General features: G+C 48.1%; 2 protein-coding genes across 8 annotated transcripts in view; one reads left to right on the top strand and one right to left on the bottom strand.

Annotated features, from left to right (window-relative positions):
* Nucleotides 1-16,325, bottom strand: part of gba2 (glucosidase, beta (bile acid) 2) — a 21,544-nt gene extending 5,219 nt beyond the window's left edge. The window contains exons 1-10 of the mRNA XM_048971229.1: nucleotides 16,135-16,325; nucleotides 14,255-14,346; nucleotides 13,961-14,076; nucleotides 12,825-13,043; nucleotides 6,024-6,263; nucleotides 5,764-5,866; nucleotides 3,545-3,698; nucleotides 1,991-2,116; nucleotides 1,080-1,264; nucleotides 856-960 (exon numbers count right to left, since the gene is read on the bottom strand). Of these exons, the coding sequence (XP_048827186.1) occupies nucleotides 856-960; nucleotides 1,080-1,264; nucleotides 1,991-2,116; nucleotides 3,545-3,698; nucleotides 5,764-5,866; nucleotides 6,024-6,263; nucleotides 12,825-13,043; nucleotides 13,961-14,076; nucleotides 14,255-14,346; nucleotides 16,135-16,325 (1,531 nt within the window). The remainder of the gene's footprint in view (nucleotides 1-855; nucleotides 961-1,079; nucleotides 1,265-1,990; nucleotides 2,117-3,544; nucleotides 3,699-5,763; nucleotides 5,867-6,023; nucleotides 6,264-12,824; nucleotides 13,044-13,960; nucleotides 14,077-14,254; nucleotides 14,347-16,134) is intronic.
* On the top strand, nucleotides 16,324-22,927 carry rgp1 (GP1 homolog, RAB6A GEF complex partner 1). 7 transcript variants are annotated; one of them, XM_048971317.1, is made up of 9 exons: nucleotides 16,324-16,470; nucleotides 18,450-18,565; nucleotides 18,936-19,066; nucleotides 19,743-19,826; nucleotides 20,002-20,151; nucleotides 20,637-20,783; nucleotides 21,035-21,162; nucleotides 22,136-22,313; nucleotides 22,422-22,927. In XM_048971317.1, exons 1-9 carry the CDS (start codon nucleotides 16,324-16,326, stop codon nucleotides 22,643-22,645), a joined length of 1,305 nt encoding a protein of 434 aa, XP_048827274.1. In that variant the 3' UTR covers nucleotides 22,646-22,927. The 7 variants fall into 7 exon arrangements, with proteins under 7 accessions (XP_048827274.1, XP_048827275.1, XP_048827276.1 ...); XM_048971318.1 differs by lacking the exon at nucleotides 16,324-16,470 and adding an exon at nucleotides 16,767-16,882; XM_048971319.1 differs by lacking the exon at nucleotides 16,324-16,470 and adding an exon at nucleotides 16,808-16,926.

Below are 22,927 nucleotides of genomic sequence, written 5' to 3'. Positions count from 1 at the left end.
TGTTGCATGGTCTCCCCACTGGTGCCCATGTGAATTCGACACTCTGGCAAAGTTGGTAAAATGAGTTTGATACTTTGAAAAGCTGAATCGAAGGCAATATAAGAGCGGGATTGTGAGAGAGCTGGTGAGTGAAAGTGTGTGAGTTCATGTGAGAGTGGGTGAGCAACTGAGTGTGAGCGGCAGTGTGTGAATGTGAGAGGGTATGAGAGTGTATGAGCGTGTGTGAGAGCGTACGTGAGCATGTGAATATTTGTGAGGGTGTAAGTATGAGAGGGAGAGCATATGAGAATGTGTGAGAGCTTGAGAGCGTGTCAATGAATGCGAGAGTGTATGAAAGAGTGTCAGAGGGCGTGAGAGGCTGTGAGAGTGAGTGCGTGACAGCTTGTGAGCATGAGGGAGCATGTGACAGAGTATGTGTGGGAGTATGAGTGAACAGGACTGGGTGTGTGAGCATCACTGACAGCATGTGAGTGAGTACGTGAGACCGTTAGAGAACTTGTGAGCAAGTGTGAACGTGTGAGTAAATATGAGAGCTTGTGAGAGCACGTGTGAGAGGATGGGAGCGAGTGTGAGAGGATGGGAGAGAGTGTGAGAGGATGGGAGCGAGTGTGAGAGGATGGGAGAGAGTGTGTGTGGGACTTATGACCGAGAGAATGTGTGAAAAGTATGAGAGAACATGTCCAAGAACAGAAAACCATATAAGCATGGGGTGAGTGTGAGAGCATGAGAGAGAGTGTGAGAGAGTGTGTGAGAGCGTGCATGTGCGAGTGAGAGAGAGCGCGTGAGAGAGAGCGCGTGTGCATGAGAGAGCACGTATGTGTGAGAGAGAGAGCGCGTGTGTGTGAGAAGACTCACCGATATCATACTGCAGACTGAGAGCCAGTTTGGGCCACAGCATAATGAGGGCAAAGGAAGCATAGAAGTGGACGTCGTAGGTGTTGTACATCCTGTACTCCTGACCTGCGAAGAGGGGGGCAGTGCCACTATGAGCCCACTCAGCCGCCCACTCCACACCTCAGACACTAGGTACCCCCCCCCCCCCCCCCCGCCTCCCACCCCGGGGGGGTTAGGGTGCTCACCCTCCAGGTAGGCAAAGCGCCCGTATTCCTTGACGACATGCGGCTGAGCGGGGAGTCCCCCATCCTCGGTGCGCACGCCCCCACTGATGTCACCATCTTCAGGAAGCTCCACCCACACCGTGCCACCATCCGCCACGAAGTAGAGCTCGTTGAAAAGAGCAGACTTGTACCAAGCGGGCAGGGAGCTGGGGGGTGTAGTGTGGAGTCACATCAATTACAATAAGACTGACAATATTTGGGATGCAAAGACACTGATATCTGATATAGGTCTGATACCGACTCAAACAGCCAGATCGGGTATCAGGGACAGTGGGTCAGATCCATGGGATTTCACGTTTGAAGTTGCTACGACTACAAGTTCTATGGCTATTTGCAGTAATACTTTGTGTTGTCGTTATACTGGCCAAATCTAAATGGTAGCTTTACTAATAAATTTGTTTTCAGTTATAAACATGGAAATAAACAATGCTTTCGTAACTTATTAAGTCAAGCCTGATGTTGCCTTACACACAAAAGAATGATCCCAGTCTTCCACACAGTGAGGAACACAGCTTGTTCTGTAACCATTCATAGGGTAGTGGGGTAAAACCACAGATATGTTGTTCTTTGCTGCCATCTACTGGTAGTTTAAGGATCAGCAACCATGTTTTGTTAACCTGTCTCTTTACTGATGTCATCAGTGAATGACCTCGGTTGTTTGAATGAGCAAGCATCGTTTTTTCCCACGTTTTTCAGATACTCTAATTTTCGTGCCAGTCTTTGGCATCGTTGGTATGTCATTTACATCATAATGCAGTCACATTGGTGCATCCCTAGACAATTCTAACGATGACTCAGGTGCTGCATGTGTCCGCATGCGTGATATCGATGCAGGTGCTGCATGTGTCCGCATGGGTGCCCAACCAGCTCACCTGTCCTGCAGGATAGGCTTCTGCCATGCCTCAATGCTTCTCTCCCAGTCCCTGTAGTGTGTGAGCGCATAGTGACACAGGGTGGGCCCCGAATCGCCTTCTGCGCTGAAGAACCGTGTGTACCTCCTGCAACACACACGCATATACACAGTGACATCAGCACCAGGCACTAGAACCTTGGACAGAAACGATACCCATGGGGAGGCGATGTCATATGCTGCAGTTCGCATTAATTACTTAATCTCCCCAGCACGTCCTCCTATGCTTTTACTGTGTAAGAGCAGAGGACATCCATCCATACCAGTGTACGAGCACTACAGGAATGCTGACCAACCCCTTGCTTTCCCTTCACGATGAAGGGGTTCGACCACATCGTTAGGTGGTGACAAAGACAGATCGGCTGAAACGGTCTGCCAACAGGAGACCTCCCAGTGTAAACACGAGAGCCCCTGAATACAATGCAATGCACAAAACTCACGTGTTTACAGGCAAACTGGATAATCAAACCAGACTCAATTCAAACAAATATTACTTTCCAGTTACAAAGTGGCACTAAATTGACTAGAGATCAGCAGACGTAAAACACTTAATTTGGACCCAAACAGACATTTCTCATTTCCACCAACACAGCTGGTATGACTTGTCTATTGCAAATATCCACTTTTGTCTCCTTAAAGGCTGTACATCACCCCAGTCTGTGTGTGTGAGTGAGTTTGTTTATTTTTGCTCACTGTTTCACCGCGGTCCCTTTAAGGGCCGCACAATAAAAGCAGTCTGATAAAAACTGAACTTTGCCGTCTGCTTTCACGATCTCTTCGCCACTCGAGAGCTGCAAAGACTAATTTATTTGACCTGTGACACATTTATTGTTTATTATTAAATCTACCCAGCAAACCGATCTTTCATTTTCCACAGACTACAAAAACGATGTAACGTTATTCCACTAATAAGCTGGCAAACCTATACTGGTTATGGCTTGAATTTTCTGGGAATGCAGAAGGCTTGGACGCGATTGCCCGTCCCACTTTCGCTAACATTATGTTCCCAGATTCCAAGACCAGCTTTTTTGTGGTGCTGTGCTGGAATCATTTCTTCTGGCCCAGGGCCAGTTTTTTGCGTTGGAAAAGCACAGAACCAGTTCCAGATTGGGAAAACGTCAAGTACTGGCTCCAGCACCGTGTTGGTAGAAACAAGGTAATGGGGATTTCCCAGAGACCCAGATGATGGTCGTCTCCCGTCCTGGTGACTCCCAGTGGGCCATCAAGCAAAAGATCCATTCTGGTACTGCTCCACAGTGGAAAACAATAGATTCAAATGCCCCCCCGCCAACTCCATTGGAACCACCTACTTCTAAATCAACTGACCTCCTACCAGTTCTACACTGAGTCCCAGCTGCTTAGGTACAAGAAAGCATAGGTGGGGTTTGGCAGCTGTACGACTGATTCTGATGAATGACTTTCTCGGCATCACATGGGTGATAAAACCCCCATGCAGCCCAGTGCTGTCCGTCTTGAAACAGGAACATAAAGGATGAAGACGGTCGATGCCCCATACCTGATGTGCTGCCTCTCGCGGGAGCCGAAGGTGATCTTGGGCATGTCCCAGGCCAGGCAGAACTCCAGGGAGCCATGGCCCAGCGCCGAGACGCTGCAGCCGGCCACCAGAGCCGCCGCCACCTTCTCCCCCTTCTGGGTGGGGGGGCTAGGACCTGGACACAGCATTTTCCATTAGGAGTGCAGTCTGTGTGGTCTTATGGGGTCTTAGTCAGCATTCTATACAACTTTATTAAAAAGAGAAATCTTGGTCCTTCTATTCACTCAAATTACACACCTATTCATAAAGGAATAGGAGAAAGTTGGAGAAAGTTGCTCTTATGCAACTACATGCATACTCAGCTGAGCGTGGTATCAGTCGTGTTTTAAAAGTCACCATAGTAGAGAGTCAGCCCTTTCATGAATTCTCAGTGACATACATTTAACTGCTGACTCTGGGAATTCAGGTGTTTTGGCACTTTTAGACTTTACAGCTTAGTCATGGTGGATCACCTCGTCTGGAACAGTGCATGGGCAAATGGTTTACATCATAGTCCACTGACAAAAGTTCTTCTGTCAAGCTGTATGAATACTTTTCTAGTAGAGCCCCCCTTTTCCATGGGGTCCCTCAGGGCTCCATCTTAAGCCCCATCCCACTTTTCACTTTATATGCATTATTTGATTGTTTAGAAGATATACAGACTACACTACTAAACTACCACATAAAGACTGGTTGAATTCAAGGAGGTCATTTTGTCTGGATGTCCTGCCGGTCTAGATGACCCTGATGATTTCCTTAGCAATTTGGCTCTTTACAATGAATCTTTTGTGAGGAACCTTGGGGTGGTTTTTGATAGTACTCATACGTTTGAAAAACAAATTAGTTCAGCTGTCAAAAATAACAAATAATAAGGCTGCTGGGCAAAGTAAAGCCTTATCTTTCATTTAAATACTTTTAAAAAGTGATTCATGCCTGAGATACATTGCAAATTGACTATTGCCGCTCTCTGTTTGTGGGCATGGATCAATCATCCATTCATTGCTTGCAGCTGGTCCAAAATACCGTCGTGTGTCTTTTGATGGGAAAGAAAAAGTGAGACACCAGTTTTGGTCTGACTCCACTGGCTTCCCGTCCATTTCAGGGTTGATTTTAAAATACTACTGTTTGCTTTAAAAGGTTTAAATGGTCTTGTACCAACATATTTGGCTGAAATTCTGTACCTCCATACCCCCAACTAGAACTCTTATGTCTTCCAGACTTAAGGTTCTAGATGTTTCTAGATCTACGTATAAGAGCAGGGGTGATCATGCTTTTGCGGTGGTGGCAGTTTGACGTTACATAACTGCCCAATCAGTAGAAACGTTTGAGTTCCTGCTGAAGTCTCATCTTTTTATATCGCCAGAGCATGATATCTTGGACTCTCCAAATGAAAAATTCAATAAAAATTTTATATTATAGACATGTTCTATTTCCTTTTATAAACATTCTCATTGTTGTATTATAGCTTTATTATATTCAGAAATTTGATCAACTTTGGTTGTTTAACGTGCTTTAGAAATAAACTTTGACCTGGTTCTTTTTTGTTAGATTTGCCGGGATTTATTTAATTATAAAATAAATGTACAATCTACAAGTAGAATATGCATTCACATATCTTAAGCTACGGCTCAATCACCACAAGCATGCCGACAAACCTGTTTTATAGGGTTATGGTACGATGTCAGAGCGACCTGTGTTCTCTACCCAACTGTGTCATTCTCACTTGAGATTATTTTTTTAATGATGAAATATCATGTTTGTTTTTTTGCATAAGACTAACCTTTAGACCTATTAAAATTGTCATTGATGCTCTGATTTATTGGTTTTCTTAAAAAACCTTTTTCCCCAAACAGGTAGCTAAATATCATTACCATAAACAAGATCAAGTAAAACACAAAATTAGATAAAAATGTTTTGAAATCTTTCAACCTAACTGCATGTAACTGAAAATAAACAATCAATGTGTATATGATAAGTATATAAGATGTATATTTTTTGCTGAATTTGTTTTTTCAATTTGGTCATTTTTTTCCTCCACAAGTCTTGCCCTGGATTTGATCAAATACTTTTGTTTATTACAGAATCAAAATTGATTAATGACCCTAGTAGCAAAATCGTAAGTTTAGACAATAAAGTTGTGTAATTTGAGTCTGTCATAAAAATTGCTATGTTACAGTAATGAGCTTGTGAGAATGACCCACCTGCTGGTGAATCAAGCCGTCCATCGGTGATGAGGTCATTCCAGAGCTCTTCGCAGGTGCCCCGGGGGCTGAATGCAGTCTGGTGGCTTATGGTTCTGTCAGCCTGACAAACACCAACCACAAAACCAAAATCACTTGCCTGCAATATCCATCTGTTACTCCTCATTTCAGTCCATTCCTTGCTGCTCTCACTGTCATGGTAACCTCTCAGCCATACTCCCAGGTACATTCACACACAGCCTGCCCTGTAGGTGTCCAACCTGCTCTCGGGCTGCGATGCACAGGGTGTAAGGGTTGACAGGGGTGTGATGATGCAGCAGGACTCCGGATACAGACTCCCCCTCCTTCTTCAGGCAGAATGGTTCATTCCAGTGCCCACCACTCTTGTCATCTTTACATCCAGAGCCGTTAGTCATGGTGAACATGATGGAGACGTCCAGGGCATAGTCGTTCCTGTTCTCTATGTCCCATACCAGCACAGCCACAGGGAGGCTAGAGTCCTGGGGAAAGAGGATAGCTTTTTAATATCTTTTGTCATTGTAGCTGCTAAATACACTTATTATTAAAGCCATAAAGTTGTCCTCCTGGTCCCTTAGAATCTCCATTGATTAAGTGGATGAGAAAATGTTTAGAGTGAAATGTGGGCTTATTCTACATGGATTGGCTGTGCCAGTTTGTGTTCATGTGCATTAGGCTTATTGGGAGTTGGGACAAGTGTTATTATCATAAACTAAAACTGTAACAAAAAGACACTAAGAAAATAATTTGTGAACCGAAATAAAAATTAAAACTATTTATCAAAAAGTGTCAGACTTTAATCAGTGAAAAGTACCACCACACCACCAACATTTACCTTGTCTATCTACAATATCTTCTCTTTTAAAAGGTGTTGTGGCCGCTGAGCTGTACCTTTATTCACCGACACTTCAGTGATTATCGCCTTCCATGATTTACCAAAACAATCGCATGCGGTGCTCCCATAAGTGAATTCAATAAACGTAAGGATACACTGAGTTTATACAGATTACTAACTTTTAGGCATCATGACACACATCTCACTAATATTTTAGACATACTCCTAATTTGCTTATTGAATTGTGGGCAAAAATAATGTCATATGGTGCCAAAAAGCCGACATCCATTATCCAAAGTCCTGCAATAACATAAATTTTAAGTTTAAATTAAACGTCTGGAGGAAAATTAATTGTTTGGATTAAATCGACCAAATCGGTAACAGAGTCAATTGATTAATCCATAGAAAAATAGTTCGTAGTTGCCCTAAGAGCATTTTATGCCACTGATATAATGACATTGTATGCCGAATACAGTGCACAATGATGTAATAAAATTGCAAGTATACCCTTTCAAAGAGAAATGAACTTTTAGTTCTTAAGAATATACAGACAATGGAATTGGAAAATGTAAAAATGTAAATATCCTAAACAAAACATAACACCACAAAACCAAAAAAAAAAAGATAAAAATTGACTCTCAGTGTCATGCCCGGCTCGTCCGCTCCTCCTGTGTGCCACGCCCCCTAATTACCCACGTGTGATTTCCTGATCGTGCCCAGTCGTGTCTTGTTTCCTGCTGCCTTGTTTCATGTATTTAAGTTCCTGATTTGTACTAACCCGTGTCTGTCATTGATGTTGTCAATGTCTGTTTCCCGACCTGCTCCAGTTTCCCCGATTAAAACCCCGTTTTCCCGTATCCCGCTTGCCTGCCTGCTCCTTTCCCGCACGATCGCCGCTCTGCTCGCGATCGCTCACCTCGTCCCGTGACAGAATGACAGACCAACCGAAGAAGAGGAAGCAGAGACGAAGAAAGGTACCGGAGGAATCGATCGCTTTAGGTGCCTGCTCGCTCTCAAGCCCTGGGCTCCCTAACAAGGGTAGAGAGCGAGAGCCGGTCCTAGCCCCAGAGGTCGAGCCGCTCCAGTCCGGAGCTTGTTTCCTGTCCCGGCTCTGGGATAATAGCGACGATGAAGAGGAGGAGCTCGTCCTAATTCCGGGCGTTAATCCGCCTACGGAGGATGAGCTGCCACCCCTCGCACTGCACCAGTACTGCCCCAAGGGACTGAGTAATCGGGGCGGTATCCGCGCAGGTGGAGAGGCGATCCCGCGAGTACCCCGCTTCCCAAGGAGGACAGCGACCGTGCCTCCGCTGCCCGACGGGCCAGTCCCTCCTGTCGAGGTACCACCCTCGCCTCAGGAACGGTTGGCGCATAAGTTCTTCGCCCTCCAGGGCTTATTTTGGAGGGTGATCGGGGACCCAGCCATTCCCGAGGGTCCCGCAGCAACGCTCCTCACCGCAAGGCTCCAGAAAGGATTCGAGTCGTTCACCCCCAGGTCGGGACCGGACGACCTCGAGCACCTCGCGGAGGACCTGCAGGAGCTACTTCGTCTTAGACGAGCTCCTGACCCCTTGCCGACGCCGCCGCTTCCGCCATCCGTACAACCCCCTTCTCTGCAGCCTGCTACTGAGAAGCAGGCACTTCCTCTATCCGCGGACCCGGCTCCCGAGCAGGCGCAACGACCGACGCCTGCGCAGCCGCCTCCGCTGGCAACTACGGCCCTTGAGCCCGGGCCGCCCTCTGCGCTGCCGTCTGCGCAGCCGCCACCGCTTGCGCAGCCACCCGTGCAGCCAGCGCAGCCCCCAGCTGCAGCAGCTCCTGAGGCGCCCCCACTGCAGCAACCTGCAGCTCCCGGGCAGGCGCCCCCACTGCAGCAACCTGCAGCTCCCGGGCAGGCGCCCCCACTGCAGCAACCTGCAGCTCCCGGGCAGGCGCCCCCACTGCAGCAAGCCCCTGTCCCTGACCGCGCTCCAGTTCCTGCAGAGGCGCCCCCTCTGCAGCCGCCTGCTGCAGCTCCCGGGCCGGTGCCCCCACTGCAGCCACCTCCAGTTCCTGACCGCGCTCCAGTTCCTGACCGCGCTCCAGTTCCTGACCGCGCTCCAGTTCCTGACCGTGCTCCAGTTCCTGCAGAGGCGCCCCCTCTGCAGCCGCCTGCTGCAGCTCCCAGGCAGGCGCCCCCACTGCAGCCACCTGCTGCAGCTCCCGGGCCGGTGCCCCCACTGCAGCCACCTCCTGTTCCTGACCGCGCTCCAGTTCCTGACCGCGCTCCAGTTCCTGACCGCGCTCCAGTTCCTGCAGAGGCGCCCCCTCTGCAGCCGCCTGCTGCAGCTCCCGGGCAGGCGCCCCCACTGCAGCCGCCTGCTGCAGCTCCCAGGCAGGCGCCCCCACTGCAGCCAGCTCCTGTTCCTGTCCAGGCGTCCCCTCTGCAGCCGCCTGCTGCAGCTCCCGGGCAGGCGCCCCCCCAGACTTCCACTCCTGTCCCTGACCGTGTTCCTGTCCCTGACCGCCCTGCAGCAGCTCCAGAGGCGCCCCCTCCGCCTGCAGCAGCTCCAGAGGCGCCCCCTCCGCCTGTAGCAGCTCCAGAGGCGCCCCCTCCGCCTGCAGCAGCTCCAGAGGCGCCCCCTCCGCCTGCAGCAGCTCCAGAGGCGCCCCCTCCGCCTGCAGCAACTCCTGTCCCTGGCCCCGCTCCTGTCCCTGGCCCCGCTCCTGTCCCTGGCCCCGCTCCTGTGACCCATGGTCCTTCGCCCCGGCGAACTCGACCCCGACCTGGGGTCCTGTCTGTGTCCCGTAAAGGGAGGGGACACAGACGCAGGACTGGGGTCCCGCCCGCCCTGCCCCCTGGCTCGCCCTGCCTCGCCTGCGCTGGGGCTCGGTTGCCGCCTGCGGGTCCTGGCCCTCCGGGTCGGCTGTCGCCTGCGGGTCCCTCTCCGGTGCCTCGTCGCCCTGCCTCGCTCCCCTCTCCGGGTCCTGGTCGGTCGCCTGCGGGGCCCCTACCTCCGGCCCTCCCCCGGACATCGCCGCCTGCTGCGGCTCCCCCCTCCTCCGTGCCTTCGCCCTGGCCCCTTCCAGCTCCCTCGTCCCCTTCCCTGGTGCTCCCTCCTGCTCCCTCCCTGGCCCCTCCGCGGGTCCCTCGCCCTGTCTCCTCTGCCCCTTCTCGGTCCCCTCCGGCTCCGGCCTCCCGGCCGCCTGCGGCCCCTCCGGCTGCCTCCCGTCGCCCGCTGGGGCTCCCACGGGCTCCCCTTCCTTCCCCCTCCTTCTCTCCCTTCTTTCCCGTCTCTGTCCCGCCTGTCTTTTCTCCTCCTTCCGCCTTTGTCCCTCGTCCCTTCGCTCCTTGTGTTCCTCCTTCTCCCTCTGGCTTCCCTCCGTTCACTCCCGGTCCTTTTGTCCCGCCTGTTCCCTCTGTGTCTCCCTTTCTGGTCTGTCTCTCCGCTTTCCCGGCCCTTTGTCAGCTCCTGTCCTATGTTCTGTCTCTTGCCTTGTTTTGTTCTTCGGTCCTGTTCCCCGTCGTGCGTTAATTCTGTTGTTTTCCAGGTCCTGTTCTGCCTCGTCCCGTCCGTCGCCCCCTTCCTTGGCGCGCCCGGTGTAGCGCGCCTTTGGGGGGGGGTTCTGTCATGCCCGGCTCGTCCGCTCCTCCTGTGTGCCACGCCCCCTAATTACCCACGTGTGATTTCCTGATCGTGCCCAGTCGTGTCTTGTTTCCTGCTGCCTTGTTTCATGTATTTAAGTTCCTGATTTGTACTAACCCGTGTCTGTCATTGATGTTGTCAATGTCTGTTTCCCGACCTGCTCCAGTTTCCCCGATTAAAACCCCGTTTTCCCGTATCCCGCTTGCCTGCCTGCTCCTTTCCCGCACGATCGCCGCTCTGCTCGCGATCGCTCACCTCGTCCCGTGACACTCAGGCTCTGTTGGGCAGTGGTGGCTTGATGGTTAGGGAAGCGCTCTTGTAATTGAACGATTGCAGGTTTGAATCCCCGACCAGCAAGGCACCACTGAGGTACCCTGAGCAAGGTACCACCCCCAAGCACTGCTCCCGGGGCGCTGAATTAGCTGCCCCCTATTGTGTCACACATTTCGTTGTTGTGCACTGTGGTGTGTCAACAATGACCACTGATCACCTAATTCTAACAAAAACTGAACTAACTATTCCAAAAGCAAAGTAACGAACTGGCTAGAAGTTTGGTATAAGCAACAAAAACAAGTAGAAGAAAGTTTGACGTATTAATGTCAGTTTAGGGCTCCTTTTAGAGTGCAGTTTCATTAGCTTTCATTTTAAAGATGTAAATCCATTTAGTTGTTTACTTCAGGTTTTAGTAATTTTATTTCTAGGGACAGATAGAAAGTTGTAGGACTTTGCTGGCTATTACAAAATGTCACAATGCAGTTCAATTGGCTATTTCTATGGTTCATTGCATGAGAGGCCCAAAGAAACAAATCATTACTTTAGCTAAACAGTATTTAAAATGGTAATGCAAAGTATTTCACATTCGTTTTTATTTCAGTTGGTTTTGCAGCAATGTACATAGTTGATAGCTGTAATTATTTTATTTTAGTACCTTTTTATCTTTAGTATCTCCGGGATTAATGGTCTTCTGATTCAGATTCTGATTATTTTTTCATGGAAATGCATTTGTTAATGATAACAACCCTGCCTTATGTACCATGAGCACAAAGTGCAACTAGTGTTTTGGCAAAATTCTTACTTATTTTTATAGCATCCATACCACACTTAATGGTCACATTTATGAAGTGCAGCTCTGCTCTACAGCCTCGCCGCAGACCTGACAGCAACGTACAAGCCTGCCTGTCACGTTCACACTAGAAGTATGAACATTCCGGATCATCGTGAAATGATAACCACACATGAGCCACGCCTATGACACAGAGATCAGACGGGAGGGCAAAGTCAGCGTGACAAGCTGCAATGTTGGTAGCAATCATTCTTATCAAACAAACATAAAAACAATTTACCAATATGGAGGACAGAAAAAATGACCGCATTCTTGTCCATATACTGATACAATAATCATGTTATCGACTTATTGCAACGGCCCAACTCTGTAGCCCTGTCGACAGTTTTATCCGGTGTAACTTACTCAAATAAAATATTATAAATGTATACAATACAGTGCAAACATCCTACGCATGCAAAGAGAATTATATTTTAAATTATTTTCATGTTGGTATAAAAGTATTATATTACGTCTAACAAGGAACGTCAGCTTGGCTACTTCAAAACCTCTGCTGAAGTCACCCCAACGACGACAACACTCGTTTTTTGACTCAACTGCTTCTCCACCTTTTTTGGTTAATCCATACCTCAGGTATTTAACTACTTAGGTTAATTAATTGAGCTTGTGGTTAAATTAAACAAATACATGGAATGACTAGGGTGCCCCAGAGGAGAGGTTTGGGAACTAAAGTGGTGTTCATATAGGGTTAGGGTGTCAAACTTCAGGCCTGGGGGGCTGGATCCCTGTGTCGCTTAGCTCATTCCCGGTTCCACCACATATGATTCAGCTCAAGAGCTGTGTGGTAATTAGCAATAGAAGTTGCAAGGAGTTGAATCAGGTGTGTTAAATGAGGTGAAACCCAAAAATGTGCAGGGCTCCGGCCCCACAGGACTTGAGTCTGACATCCGTGATCTAGCTATTCAACAAGATAATGGTAACTTTTTGGAGAGCAGAAGAAATTCTTGATAGTTTTTTGTCTCTGTTAATGTGCATATATTCTAATCCCGTTTCTTTTTCCATACAAATAAACACTTACTATCCTGATAAGCTGCCTTAAACAGTTTCTTTCCTGCCTAAGACTTTTACACAATACTGATTGTTCTGCATGTTCCCAGTATTTGAGTACAAAAGCCGGAACCCTGTGGGATCTGACCAGACAACCTTTCCCAGTCTGTAAGCCCCGAGCTACTGCCTCTTTTATAGCAGAAGTCAGCAAGTATTGTCAGCCTCAGTACTCAGCACCCCACCCTTGTCCATACACGATACACCCAAAACAGTAACTCCTACGAGGATCCTCAGAGCGGATATGGGCACCAGCACAACTGGCATACAGAAATATTCACCTCAGGTCAGAGTCCTAGACACACTAGCAGACGTGCCCCACCCCTCTGACTTTCTGGGACAGAAATAGGTCGCCCAGTGCCTACGCGGAGCTGCCGAGGCAGGGACGGGCACGCAGGGAGCCGGCTCGGGTTACCTGGTAGTCGTGCGGGATGATGGGCGACACCTGCCTGCAGGTGAGCGTGACGTTCTGGCCCGGCAGGTGGTAGACGTTCCAGGCACGCGGGTACAGCGCGTGGTAGAAGGCATACTGGCCGCAGAAGCCCCAGTTCCAGCCCTGGAGGGTGGGGGGCCTCTCCACTGACAGTACTTGCTGGTACACGGTCCGCCCCCCCCGGCGCAGACACACGGTGAACTGAGGGGTGAGCAGAAGCGAAAGAGAAAAGCAAGACAATGTGTCACATACATACACCAACAGCAACACTGAGAGCTTAGAAAAGATCATTGCGACGTCATTCCTGCCGACACATGGCATCAGCACCTAGAGATACTTTACCGGGAAAATTTAGGATCAGCTGACACTACAGCACAATGTTATTGTACATCTAATTTTTTTTATGTCATTTTTATCTGAAATGCAGTTTAGTTTTCAGTGTGGTTTTATTCGTTTTTATTTTAAAGATATATTTCTGTTTAGTTGTTTTATATTTTTGTTTCAGATTAAGTTTTAGTCATTCTATTTCTAGGAATAGAGTGAAACTTCTAGAGCTATTTTGTGTGTCTGATCTTTAGAGAATCCTACATGAGTACAGAGGGCACTTTGCTAATGTCCTCAAAATAGGCAAAACATGTTCTAGATATTATAAATGCTAATTAAAGATAAGTAATTAATTTACCTAAAATTATTTTTAAAACAATGTCGTATTTGATGTTTGTTTATTTTTTTTTTCAGTTAGCAACACTTTTGTTTAGTTGTAGTTTTTTTTATTTTTGTATCTTGTTTTGTTTACAAAAATGTTTTCTTGTAGTTTTAGTTTTTGTTAATGACAATAAGCCCCTACTAAAGCACAGTCCCATCCAGTGGGGTCCCATCCAGTCATCTGGTGGCTGAACTCCCCCTAAACTGCAGACTGTAACCACACAGTGCCAGCAGGCTTCACCACAGTCCAGCAGTTCTCTTCTCTCATCAAACACGCTTCATCTGTCACCATATCCTGTTACCTGTCCCCAACACCTACCCTCACCATAAGTGTAACTGAACAGAGCTTACTCAAATAACTGCACCCCTGGAAAGCAGCCCTCGGTCCCTTATTCTCACTGGCAGATGCCTACCTGATTGGCAATGACCGTCTTGTAATGGTACATCCCAGGGTTGAGTTGCCACCTGCAGAACTCCCCCCTCCAGCCACGTGTGATGGTACCTCCCCCAATACCACCCAATGGAGCACCTGTGAAAGACAGTGTCAGTGCGCTGGAGATGCCTCGGGGGCGGCACCACGCAAGCAGAAAGCCTGTGGTGTCACCCTACCAAGCACCTGTTTACACATAGACCTGTAGACTCACGTACAAAGATAAACATTCACATCTGTAAAATGTAGAAAGTCCATGCCTGCGGGTCGGACCTACCATAGATCTGCCGCAAGGGCTGGGCGCGGAACATGTCAATGAAGGGGGCTTTCTTCTCCACCTGGGTCTTCCGGTACCACCACTTTAGGTACCTGCAAACACACAGCAGGGGGGGGGGGTCAGGGAGGGTTGTGCACAGTACACCCAGGCTAACGGAACAGGTACGGCTTTTTATAAAAAACAAGCCTTTCTGCAATTGCCTGCCTCTCCCGTTAACAGAGTTAACAACTCACTGTGGCAGTCATTATGCTGAATACAGTGCACAGCGTCCCCCCCATCCTTCACAAAGCATACACTTCACTGAATGCTGCCCCAGCTGTTTCAAAGGCCTTCAGCCACCCAAACAATCCCAGCGCAGATCAGAAGCCAGCTGGCAGAGAACAGCAAAACATTCACACAGACAGATACGGGGGATTAAACAATAAAAGCAGGAATCCCCCTGTCTGTCTGCCCCGCCGACGGGTCCGATTATGGAGCAAAGGGAGAGAAACCATCATAGAGGATAGTAGGTGAGGGACGTCCTACAGTCCCAGCACACAACCGCCCTGTTCACTGGCAACCCAAGGCTGCCCCAGAAGGACAGTTCCGTGGCTTCCAGGATTTTAGAGGAGTGATTTGCATACCCCACTCAACCACAGGAGAGCAAGGATCTTAACCAGCAACCTCCAACCCTCACACAGCCAACGGTGCACACCAGATGTGACCGTGACAGAGAGCCGGTCTTCATCGGAGTACCAACACGCCATGGCGCAACAGTAACACTGAACCATGTAACCAGCATCCCTAATAACCACAATCCGGTCATTTCCTCAGGCACTTTAATTAACCAGCAGCTAATAAGATCCATGCAGGAGGATAAAACACGGCCCAGAAGGCCGAGGTCCCTGTCAGGCAAATTGCGCATCTCGATATAATTCCCTTTACATACACACAACCCTGGGTGTGAAATGACTGCAGACCCGCTGACATTGTGGTCAGCTGCAGGCAAAAGCTGTGTGCTGCACATCTCTATATCTACCATCCACACACACACAGCCCAGAGAGGAGGCACAGGGGGACAGCTCAGGTCCACACAATAAAAATCAAGACCAACATTCTGTTTTAACAAACAAGTTGAAGATTGTGACTCTATCACAGAGTACTCAACTGGTTGATTGAAACAAAATCTTGGTCTCGATTTTTACTTGAACTATCCACCTCTGCAGGAAGGGAACTTTGAATATTGAATGCCATAAAAGTATTATATCAATCATCTTATCACTAAATGGTGGTTAAAACCTAAACTCCTGCTAGAAAGTCCCACAAAGCGAGATGTGATGAGCTGGAAAGACTTTACTTGGGTTTCAGGGGACTGGATAGACTGGGATCCTCACGCGGTTAGACATTAACCTACCTGTGCCCCCTACCCACAAATCTGACCCTGGCCCGCCAGGACAATGGGAGATGGGTGGATGAGCACTGCCTTATGACAGGCTCTTCCAGACCCGTTTCAAACACAAAGTACAAAGGTGAGTGGCGTGCAAAGCAAATAAGCCACACGCCTCTAATACCAACAAATCCTTTGTGTCATAAGCATTCAATCCTTCTGCGTTTAAAAACCAGAAACAAAACTTGCCATACTTCTTTATCAAGTCAAAACTGGTTTACACTGCGAGGCATGAAAATATGAGAGAAGAAATACAGATTAAATGAAACACAAATGATGTGTTTTAAGGACACGAGAATAGTAGTAATTATAATACCAGTGATGAGGTTGAAAGGTGTGTTGTGGATCTGAACATTATATACCCATAACCCAGTATAAGACACGGACCACAGAGATCACTGGAGAGAGGACGGACACCGAGGCCGGAATGGATCCGTGGCCGTGGATAACGCACCTGATACCCAGTCCGATGTGCTCCATGACGTTGGACAGCGATACATCCTTAGCCTGGAAGGGCTTTCGCTTCTCCTGGAACTCGTGAGCCAGGCAGATCCGCCAGCCTTCTTCCGGGACCCCGTAGCCGCGCTCCGCGGACACGTAACGGTTCATAAGCCCGGGGGCCGGGTCGCCGTTCGGCGGCTCCATGGCGCTTCGGGCGCTCAGCAGGCTGCCAAGGCCGGTTCACGACGAGCCTGATGCCAGGGGATGCCGGGTCCGCGATCAGGAGAGCACCTTGCGTGCGCCGGGAACGTACATGCAGGGGATTTTCTACTTCCTCAAAAGTTCAGCGGTAGGACTTAAAAGCCGAAGGATCGCCGCATAGGAGCGGTGACGTTTCTCTCCCACAGGCGTCCCATTTGTTCACGCAGTCAATAATTAAAACGTCCCTTAGGTGCTCGTTTTCCAGCTCCAGCAGGACAGACTCGCAGATCAGGAAACCAAAGCTATTTAAAGCACGTTGGATGTATTTTTCCCACCCATCTCGTCTGACCACATCATAAATGCACAGGTCTCGGATAAAACAGACAGTAGCTGCACGCTGCTGCACTTTTAACCCCAAACCCGATTACAGGTTGCATCCGCTTAACGATCAGCGGTCCAGATGTGTCCGATAACCGGATGTACTGTAAAGAAACCAGGTTATCATGCTTAATTTCAATTCCCGTACCACAGAAGCCGACTGGCCTAGGAGACCAAGACAGGTCAGGTTAAATTTAATGCAATGGAGGCATTAGCTATAGTTCAGGTAAATTCCGTTTTTTATTATTATTATTATTATTATAGTGAGCTTCACGCGAAACGCTCAGCACTTTTCTTAAGATACCCGAACGACTGTATTTTTGAGACCATAAAAAATTCTGTGAATAGTCAATGGTCTTCTTAGGAATAACCCGGGTCCCCTGGCGGATTTCGACCGGCAAAACACCATTTATTTACCGCCTGAGAGCAAAACTACCGCGCACCGCATCTCCAAGCGGCTATACGCTGACAGAAACACAGGACACCGAGACCAGTGGTCGGCCTCGGAACCCTCGCAGAACCTCACGGAAATATGCCATAAAGTGGGCTTTGTTTTTCTTTTTGGAAATGAATCTTGATGTGGTTGGCTTATTTCAGTGCGCTATTACACGCCGTCCTTCGGGGAATTGTATCGGATGTCGGGCAAGTCGCTCTCTCCACTGTTCAACTAATCCTCCTTATTCCAGTACAGACCAAAATAGGAAATCAGAGGTGGGGTAATTTTCAACATCCTTTCATTTTGTACATTGTGCACACTCATCCAGTCTTTTTGGTGGGAGAACAATATAGTTATACTTTACCCTCAAAATATTTCCTTCGCACATCAAAAGAAGTAGGGAATTACTTTGGTGTTTTAATACTTTCGTTTTAAATACCCCTACCATAGGTACTTCCTAACATCCGTGTATATCACCGATGCCACGGGGCAGTACTGAGAGGCCAACAGAACACTATACCGGCGTTGACACAAAAAGCTATGCCAGTTGCAGGATAAAGTACCAGTAAACACATTATCCCTGATTTGAAAATATATTTCTTCAGACCGGGTGCCATAGTAATATAACACAGATATGCGTTTAATGTGGCATGACATATAAGATTTTCTATTTTTTTTTTATTGAACGACAGAATATGCTTAACGCGGTTTATTCCTGAACAATATTACGAAATCGTTTGATATTAGGCTTATTTATATACAGGAAAAGAACTAAACTACGGTTTAAGGAAAATAAAACGCAAGTTTGCGTGAACTTTTGATGTTTCATCTGTGCTTTGTCGGCGGGGTTGATGCGTTGTAAGGAATTTTGACGATCACGCAGGGTAAGTTAAGCATCGAGCAGCTCTTTGGATGGAGTTTTGTTTATATGTCACCTCGGTCGAATACTTTGATCACGTAAAGAAGTTAGAGGTTTACGTACCGTATTGATAGTCGAATTGAATCTAACTGGGCCAAAACTGACTGGGGAGTACTATTTACCAAGGTAAGAGTGAATTAGTATATCGGCCATTGGCAGGAATGTAACATAACATGTAACGGAGCAATAACACGGTGTGTATATCAGATATTTTCCTAGGCGAAGCAGTTTAAACCTTCCGAATAATATATATTTTAATGAAGTAATTAATCAGCTCTAGTACGGAGCGTAGAAACCAGATATGACTAGCTATTGTCTTCTGATTTGATACGCACGTCTAAGCATTGCGTGAAATCCTGCGGCGCAGGTATTGATACCACGTGTGTCCGCACAGATGATCGAAGTGGTGGCCTCCATGTCCCGAGGCCCGGTATTCCTGGCCGGGGAGCTGTTGGAGTGCCTTATCACCTTCACCAATCCTATGTCCCATCTGTCCACCTCAGCTAGCAGGTAAGCTCCTCCCTCGTCCCCAAGTCCGCGCTGTCCATAATGTTTCACGGACGTTTCGTTCCAAGATCCCCAACGTCCCCAACGTTACCAATAAGCTGGTGGTCATAAAGGGGCGCATAAGCAGTTTTAAAGGTCTAATTTCAAATCTTTAATTGCATCCTTCATCGAATTGCTTTTAAAAGAGTAAAATGGTCATGATTAACGGGCGAAGTAAATGCATATACATCTGTGTGCATTGTATAAACAAATACATTACCATACATAGTGTAGTGATTTTCCTCTGTTTTACTCCTTCCAGGCCTGCCTCAGGTCTGAGAAATGTAAGTGCTTAACACATGTACATTAATCTGCCTGTCTCTGCCCAACCCAGTGAGATGCTGGCCTGGGCCAGTGCTCAGATCCATTGCCAGTTTCATGCCAGTGAGAGCAGGGTGGCGCTGCCAGCCCAAGGCAACAAGGACGTTCAGGCCGAGAGCGACACCGTGCTGATCCCCAGCAGGGGTGAGTGATGGAGGGGGGCAGCGGGCACCGACGCTGTGCTGCCTCACGGCCACAGAGATGTGCGCATGTTGATACCAGGGGTGTTGTAGGGTAAGAGGAGATCCAAGGTATAGTCCAGAACTATTATTTGGTCAGGAAAAAACCTTCGGCCCATCATTTCCATTCAGAATACATTATTTCTGTGTCCATCGCAGCACTAAATTTGGTGAAATTTGACAACAAAACTACATTATACATATAATGAACAAAACGTAATAAAGAGATTCAGGGCTTTGCTTAAAACATTCACGGCTTAAGCTTCACTAAGATGACCTTGGTGTTACCTTCACAGGGGATGTAGAATCACTGCTACCTAGTCTGATCCTTGGGGACCCAAAGTCGGTTCACACTTTTGCTCCCTCCCAGCAGCCAAAACATGGACTGTCCGAGGGTCCCCAAGGAACAGATTGGGAAACCCTGCTCCACAGATATGTAGCCAGCATGTGCTGCAGCATAAATGTGCCCGTGATGAAGATCAAAATTCTGAGCACTTCCACTTGTGACATTTTTAAGAGGAATTTGCTGGAAGACGTGTATGGATGTTGTAATGGGATTACTGGTATGCGAGTGGTCTGCTTCTTTAAGGGTGTGCACTAATGCGGACCTCCCCCATTTTCCCAAACTCTCTTTAACCCAGGGGAGCGTGGACAGTGCATGTTAGACACCCCCCCAAAGATCCTATTCTGTGACCTGCGGCTCGACCCAGGAGAGAGCAAAACCTGTAAGTCCAACATGGCGTTATTAATTAGTGCTGCCTTATTAGTTTAATCCCAAGCACAATGGTGGGCTGTAAGGCAGGAATGTAATATTCTCATGTTCCACAGTGTTCTTTGTTTTCACCCTGACCTGAAGTAATGTCTATCCATTGTGGACCCTTGCCCGCCCCTCCCCCCCAGACTCGTACAGTGAGGTGGTGCCGACTGACGGCCCCCCCAGCTTCCGCGGCCAGGCGGTGAAGTACGTCTACAAGCTAACCATCGGCTGCCAGCGTGTCAACTCCCCCATCAAGCTGCTCCGGGTGCCCTTCAGGGTGCTCGTCCTGCAGGGTGCGTGGGCATCCCCTCCTGGGCCAAGGACACAGGCCTCCAGAACTTTAAGGGACTGAAATGTTCATAGAAAATACAAAGGATACTAGACTGTGCCCTGCTCCTCTGTACAATAGGAGTCCTTCATAAGCATCTAGAATCCGTGTGCTTTGGATGAGCGAAGAACAAATGTAGTAGCGGTGTGCTTTACTATGCTTTTAGGTGTGGATGAGGCATAAGAGTATCTGAGGGCTTTAGTAAAAGGCAGAAATGATGGGGAAATAGCTCAGGCTTCTGTTTATGTAATGGAGGTTTAGAATAATGTGTTTGTTCTATACAAATCACTAAACAGCAGCTATATGATACAGAAACTTTCGTTGTTTTTGAGAAGAGCTAAATGAACGTAGAAATTGAAATGAAGATCGCATGTTAGAATGTAAACGCTCCCCATTTATACTCTTACGTAATAATAGGTTGGGTACTCTGACAAATGTTTTTCTCACCAGGCATGCCCGAGCCTCCCTCCCCCCAGGACGAGGAGGTGGCCCCCTCAAACCCCTTCCTGGATGACGAAGAGACGGGTAGAAGAGACACCAGGCCTCTGGAGAAGGCCCTGGACATGCTGATGGTCACTACCTCACGCCGCTGTCCACGTGAGTCTCGTGTGTGTGTGTGTGTGTGTGTGTGTGTGTGTGTGTGTGTGTGTGTGTGTGTGTGTGTGTGTGTGTGTGTAAGTATGAGTCATTCTTGCGTAACCAGTATAGTGCCATGGAAGACGCATTATGCAATAATAGAGCACTGACAATATGGATCGGCCTTCATTGTATGTCTGTGTTGGTGTAAACATGACTTTGCCTTATGTGTGTTTAGTATGGGGTTGACCTTTGACTTCTTTCTAACACAGACCTTTTCAATATCACTAACATGCGGGGCAAGGTGGCAAAGTTCTGCATCTTCAAGACGGTGTACAGATTAGGGGAGGACATCATCGGGACCTTTAACTTCTCCGAGGGAGATATTCCCTGTCTGCAGGTGACAGCCACCATTTTGCCTTTATGGTCTTTTAGCTTGACTTTGTGTTTAATTTGTAACATTAAAGTTCATCGACTTTTCATCATGCATTATATTTTGACTTCCCACTAATAAGCGCTGGCGAGTTTGACTGCTGGCACCAGTGACATTAGACAAAAATATTGGGGGGGCTCAGTGGGCTAAGCCTGTGTGCCTGTGATAGGAGGGTCGCCGGTCCGAACCCAGCTTCGGCACGTCTCCCGGTCCTTGAGCAAGGCCCTTGACCCCCAGCACAGCTGGTGAGGCAACAGGTGGCAGTTGGGAGAGGCGTATAGAGAATTTCAGTAAAGTATCTGTTATTATTATTATTGTTATTATTATATTGGTTATCGAATTTTCCAGTGCAGAAATATGAAGATTCAAGCAAAACATATTAATTGATGCATAAAATGTAATTGAAGTACAAAAATAATTCAGTCTGCTCAGTGTTTGCTCCGCTACTTCTGTCTATTTTCATGCGTAAGGAGCGGAACTTTCTGACTTAAGGTTAAGGGTGAGAACAGCTGGTGAGGCAAATCGGAAATTTCCAGTAGACCAGACTGCCACATTCGATAACGCTTTCTGTTTGATCTTCGAGGGATGCAGTCTACAAAGGCTACATAGATCGTGTCCTTTGAAGGATTCAGCCCATGAATTCAGACATAGGCCAAGTCTGGGGCAGGTACTAAGAAAGGAACTACAGTCGGGCCGAGTTCCTACAGTGTGAGCACGACAAAAGTTAGCCCAGCGACACGGGGCCTGCTGATTGGTTGGTGTCAGAGTAGGCGTAGCCAAGCAGGTGGTGAATCTGCATTTGGGAGCACTGATATCAACATTCGGGATGATTAGGAACTCCAGTAGACTAGCATCCCATCCAGGAAGTCCCTTGCCTTGCTTTCCGTGCCTCCTCGGGTCAGCGGTTTAATGCTGAAGGGCACGTCTTCTTACATGGCAGTACACAGTCAGCCTACAGAGCGAGGAGGACGTCCAGCCCCAGTACCAACGCCGGCCCAACCAGTCAGCCAGCGTCACCAGCCACGGACGCCACCTTGAGTCATGTTTGCACACGGCCTCCAGCCACTTTTCGCTGCCCATCCCTCTCAACGTCACTCCAGGCTTCAGCACAGACATCGGTCAGTGTGCAGCAAGGTCGGCGCTTCATCCCTGAGCTGTGTTCTTATTGGTTAGCGGGACTGAACTTTCCCCCTGTCCCTCTCTCTCTCTCACTCATCCTGTCCCAGTGAGCCTGAGGTGGCGGCTGCATTTTGAGTTCGTGACGGCCCGGGAGCCAATGGAGCCGCCCACTGTGCTGCAAAACCAATCAGAGGTCACGGTGTGGACAGGGGCGGGCCTGGTGGACGTGGACACCTTCAGCTGGGATTTACCCATCAAAGTTCTGCCCACCAATCCTACTCTGGTATCTTATGTCTCCCAGTTCTCTGGGACCAATAGCATTAATATTTAACTGGACTAAAAGAAGTTTATTTTGACTATTGTATGTTTTGCAGTGCAGTTAATTTCTCCATCTCTAAGATGTATCTTGTGTCCATCACCCAGTTGGATTAACACCGTTTGGAGACGACCTGAGGCACAAACTGGTGTAACTGAACTAGGTCAGGTTACTTTTACTCAGTGCGACGGTTTCTAAGTATTATGTACGTAACTATGGAATCTCGGTTTCTGCTGAATTATTGTCTGTCTAAATGTTTATGTAAACTGTCATTTATTAAAAAGTATTATATTTAAA

This window comes from Brienomyrus brachyistius, chromosome 12, assembly GCF_023856365.1.
Source record: "Brienomyrus brachyistius isolate T26 chromosome 12, BBRACH_0.4, whole genome shotgun sequence".
Classification (NCBI taxonomy): domain Eukaryota; kingdom Metazoa; phylum Chordata; class Actinopteri; order Osteoglossiformes; family Mormyridae; genus Brienomyrus; species Brienomyrus brachyistius.
Note: the sequence above shows the minus strand (reverse complement) of the source record. Positions and strands in the feature narration are given on the sequence as shown.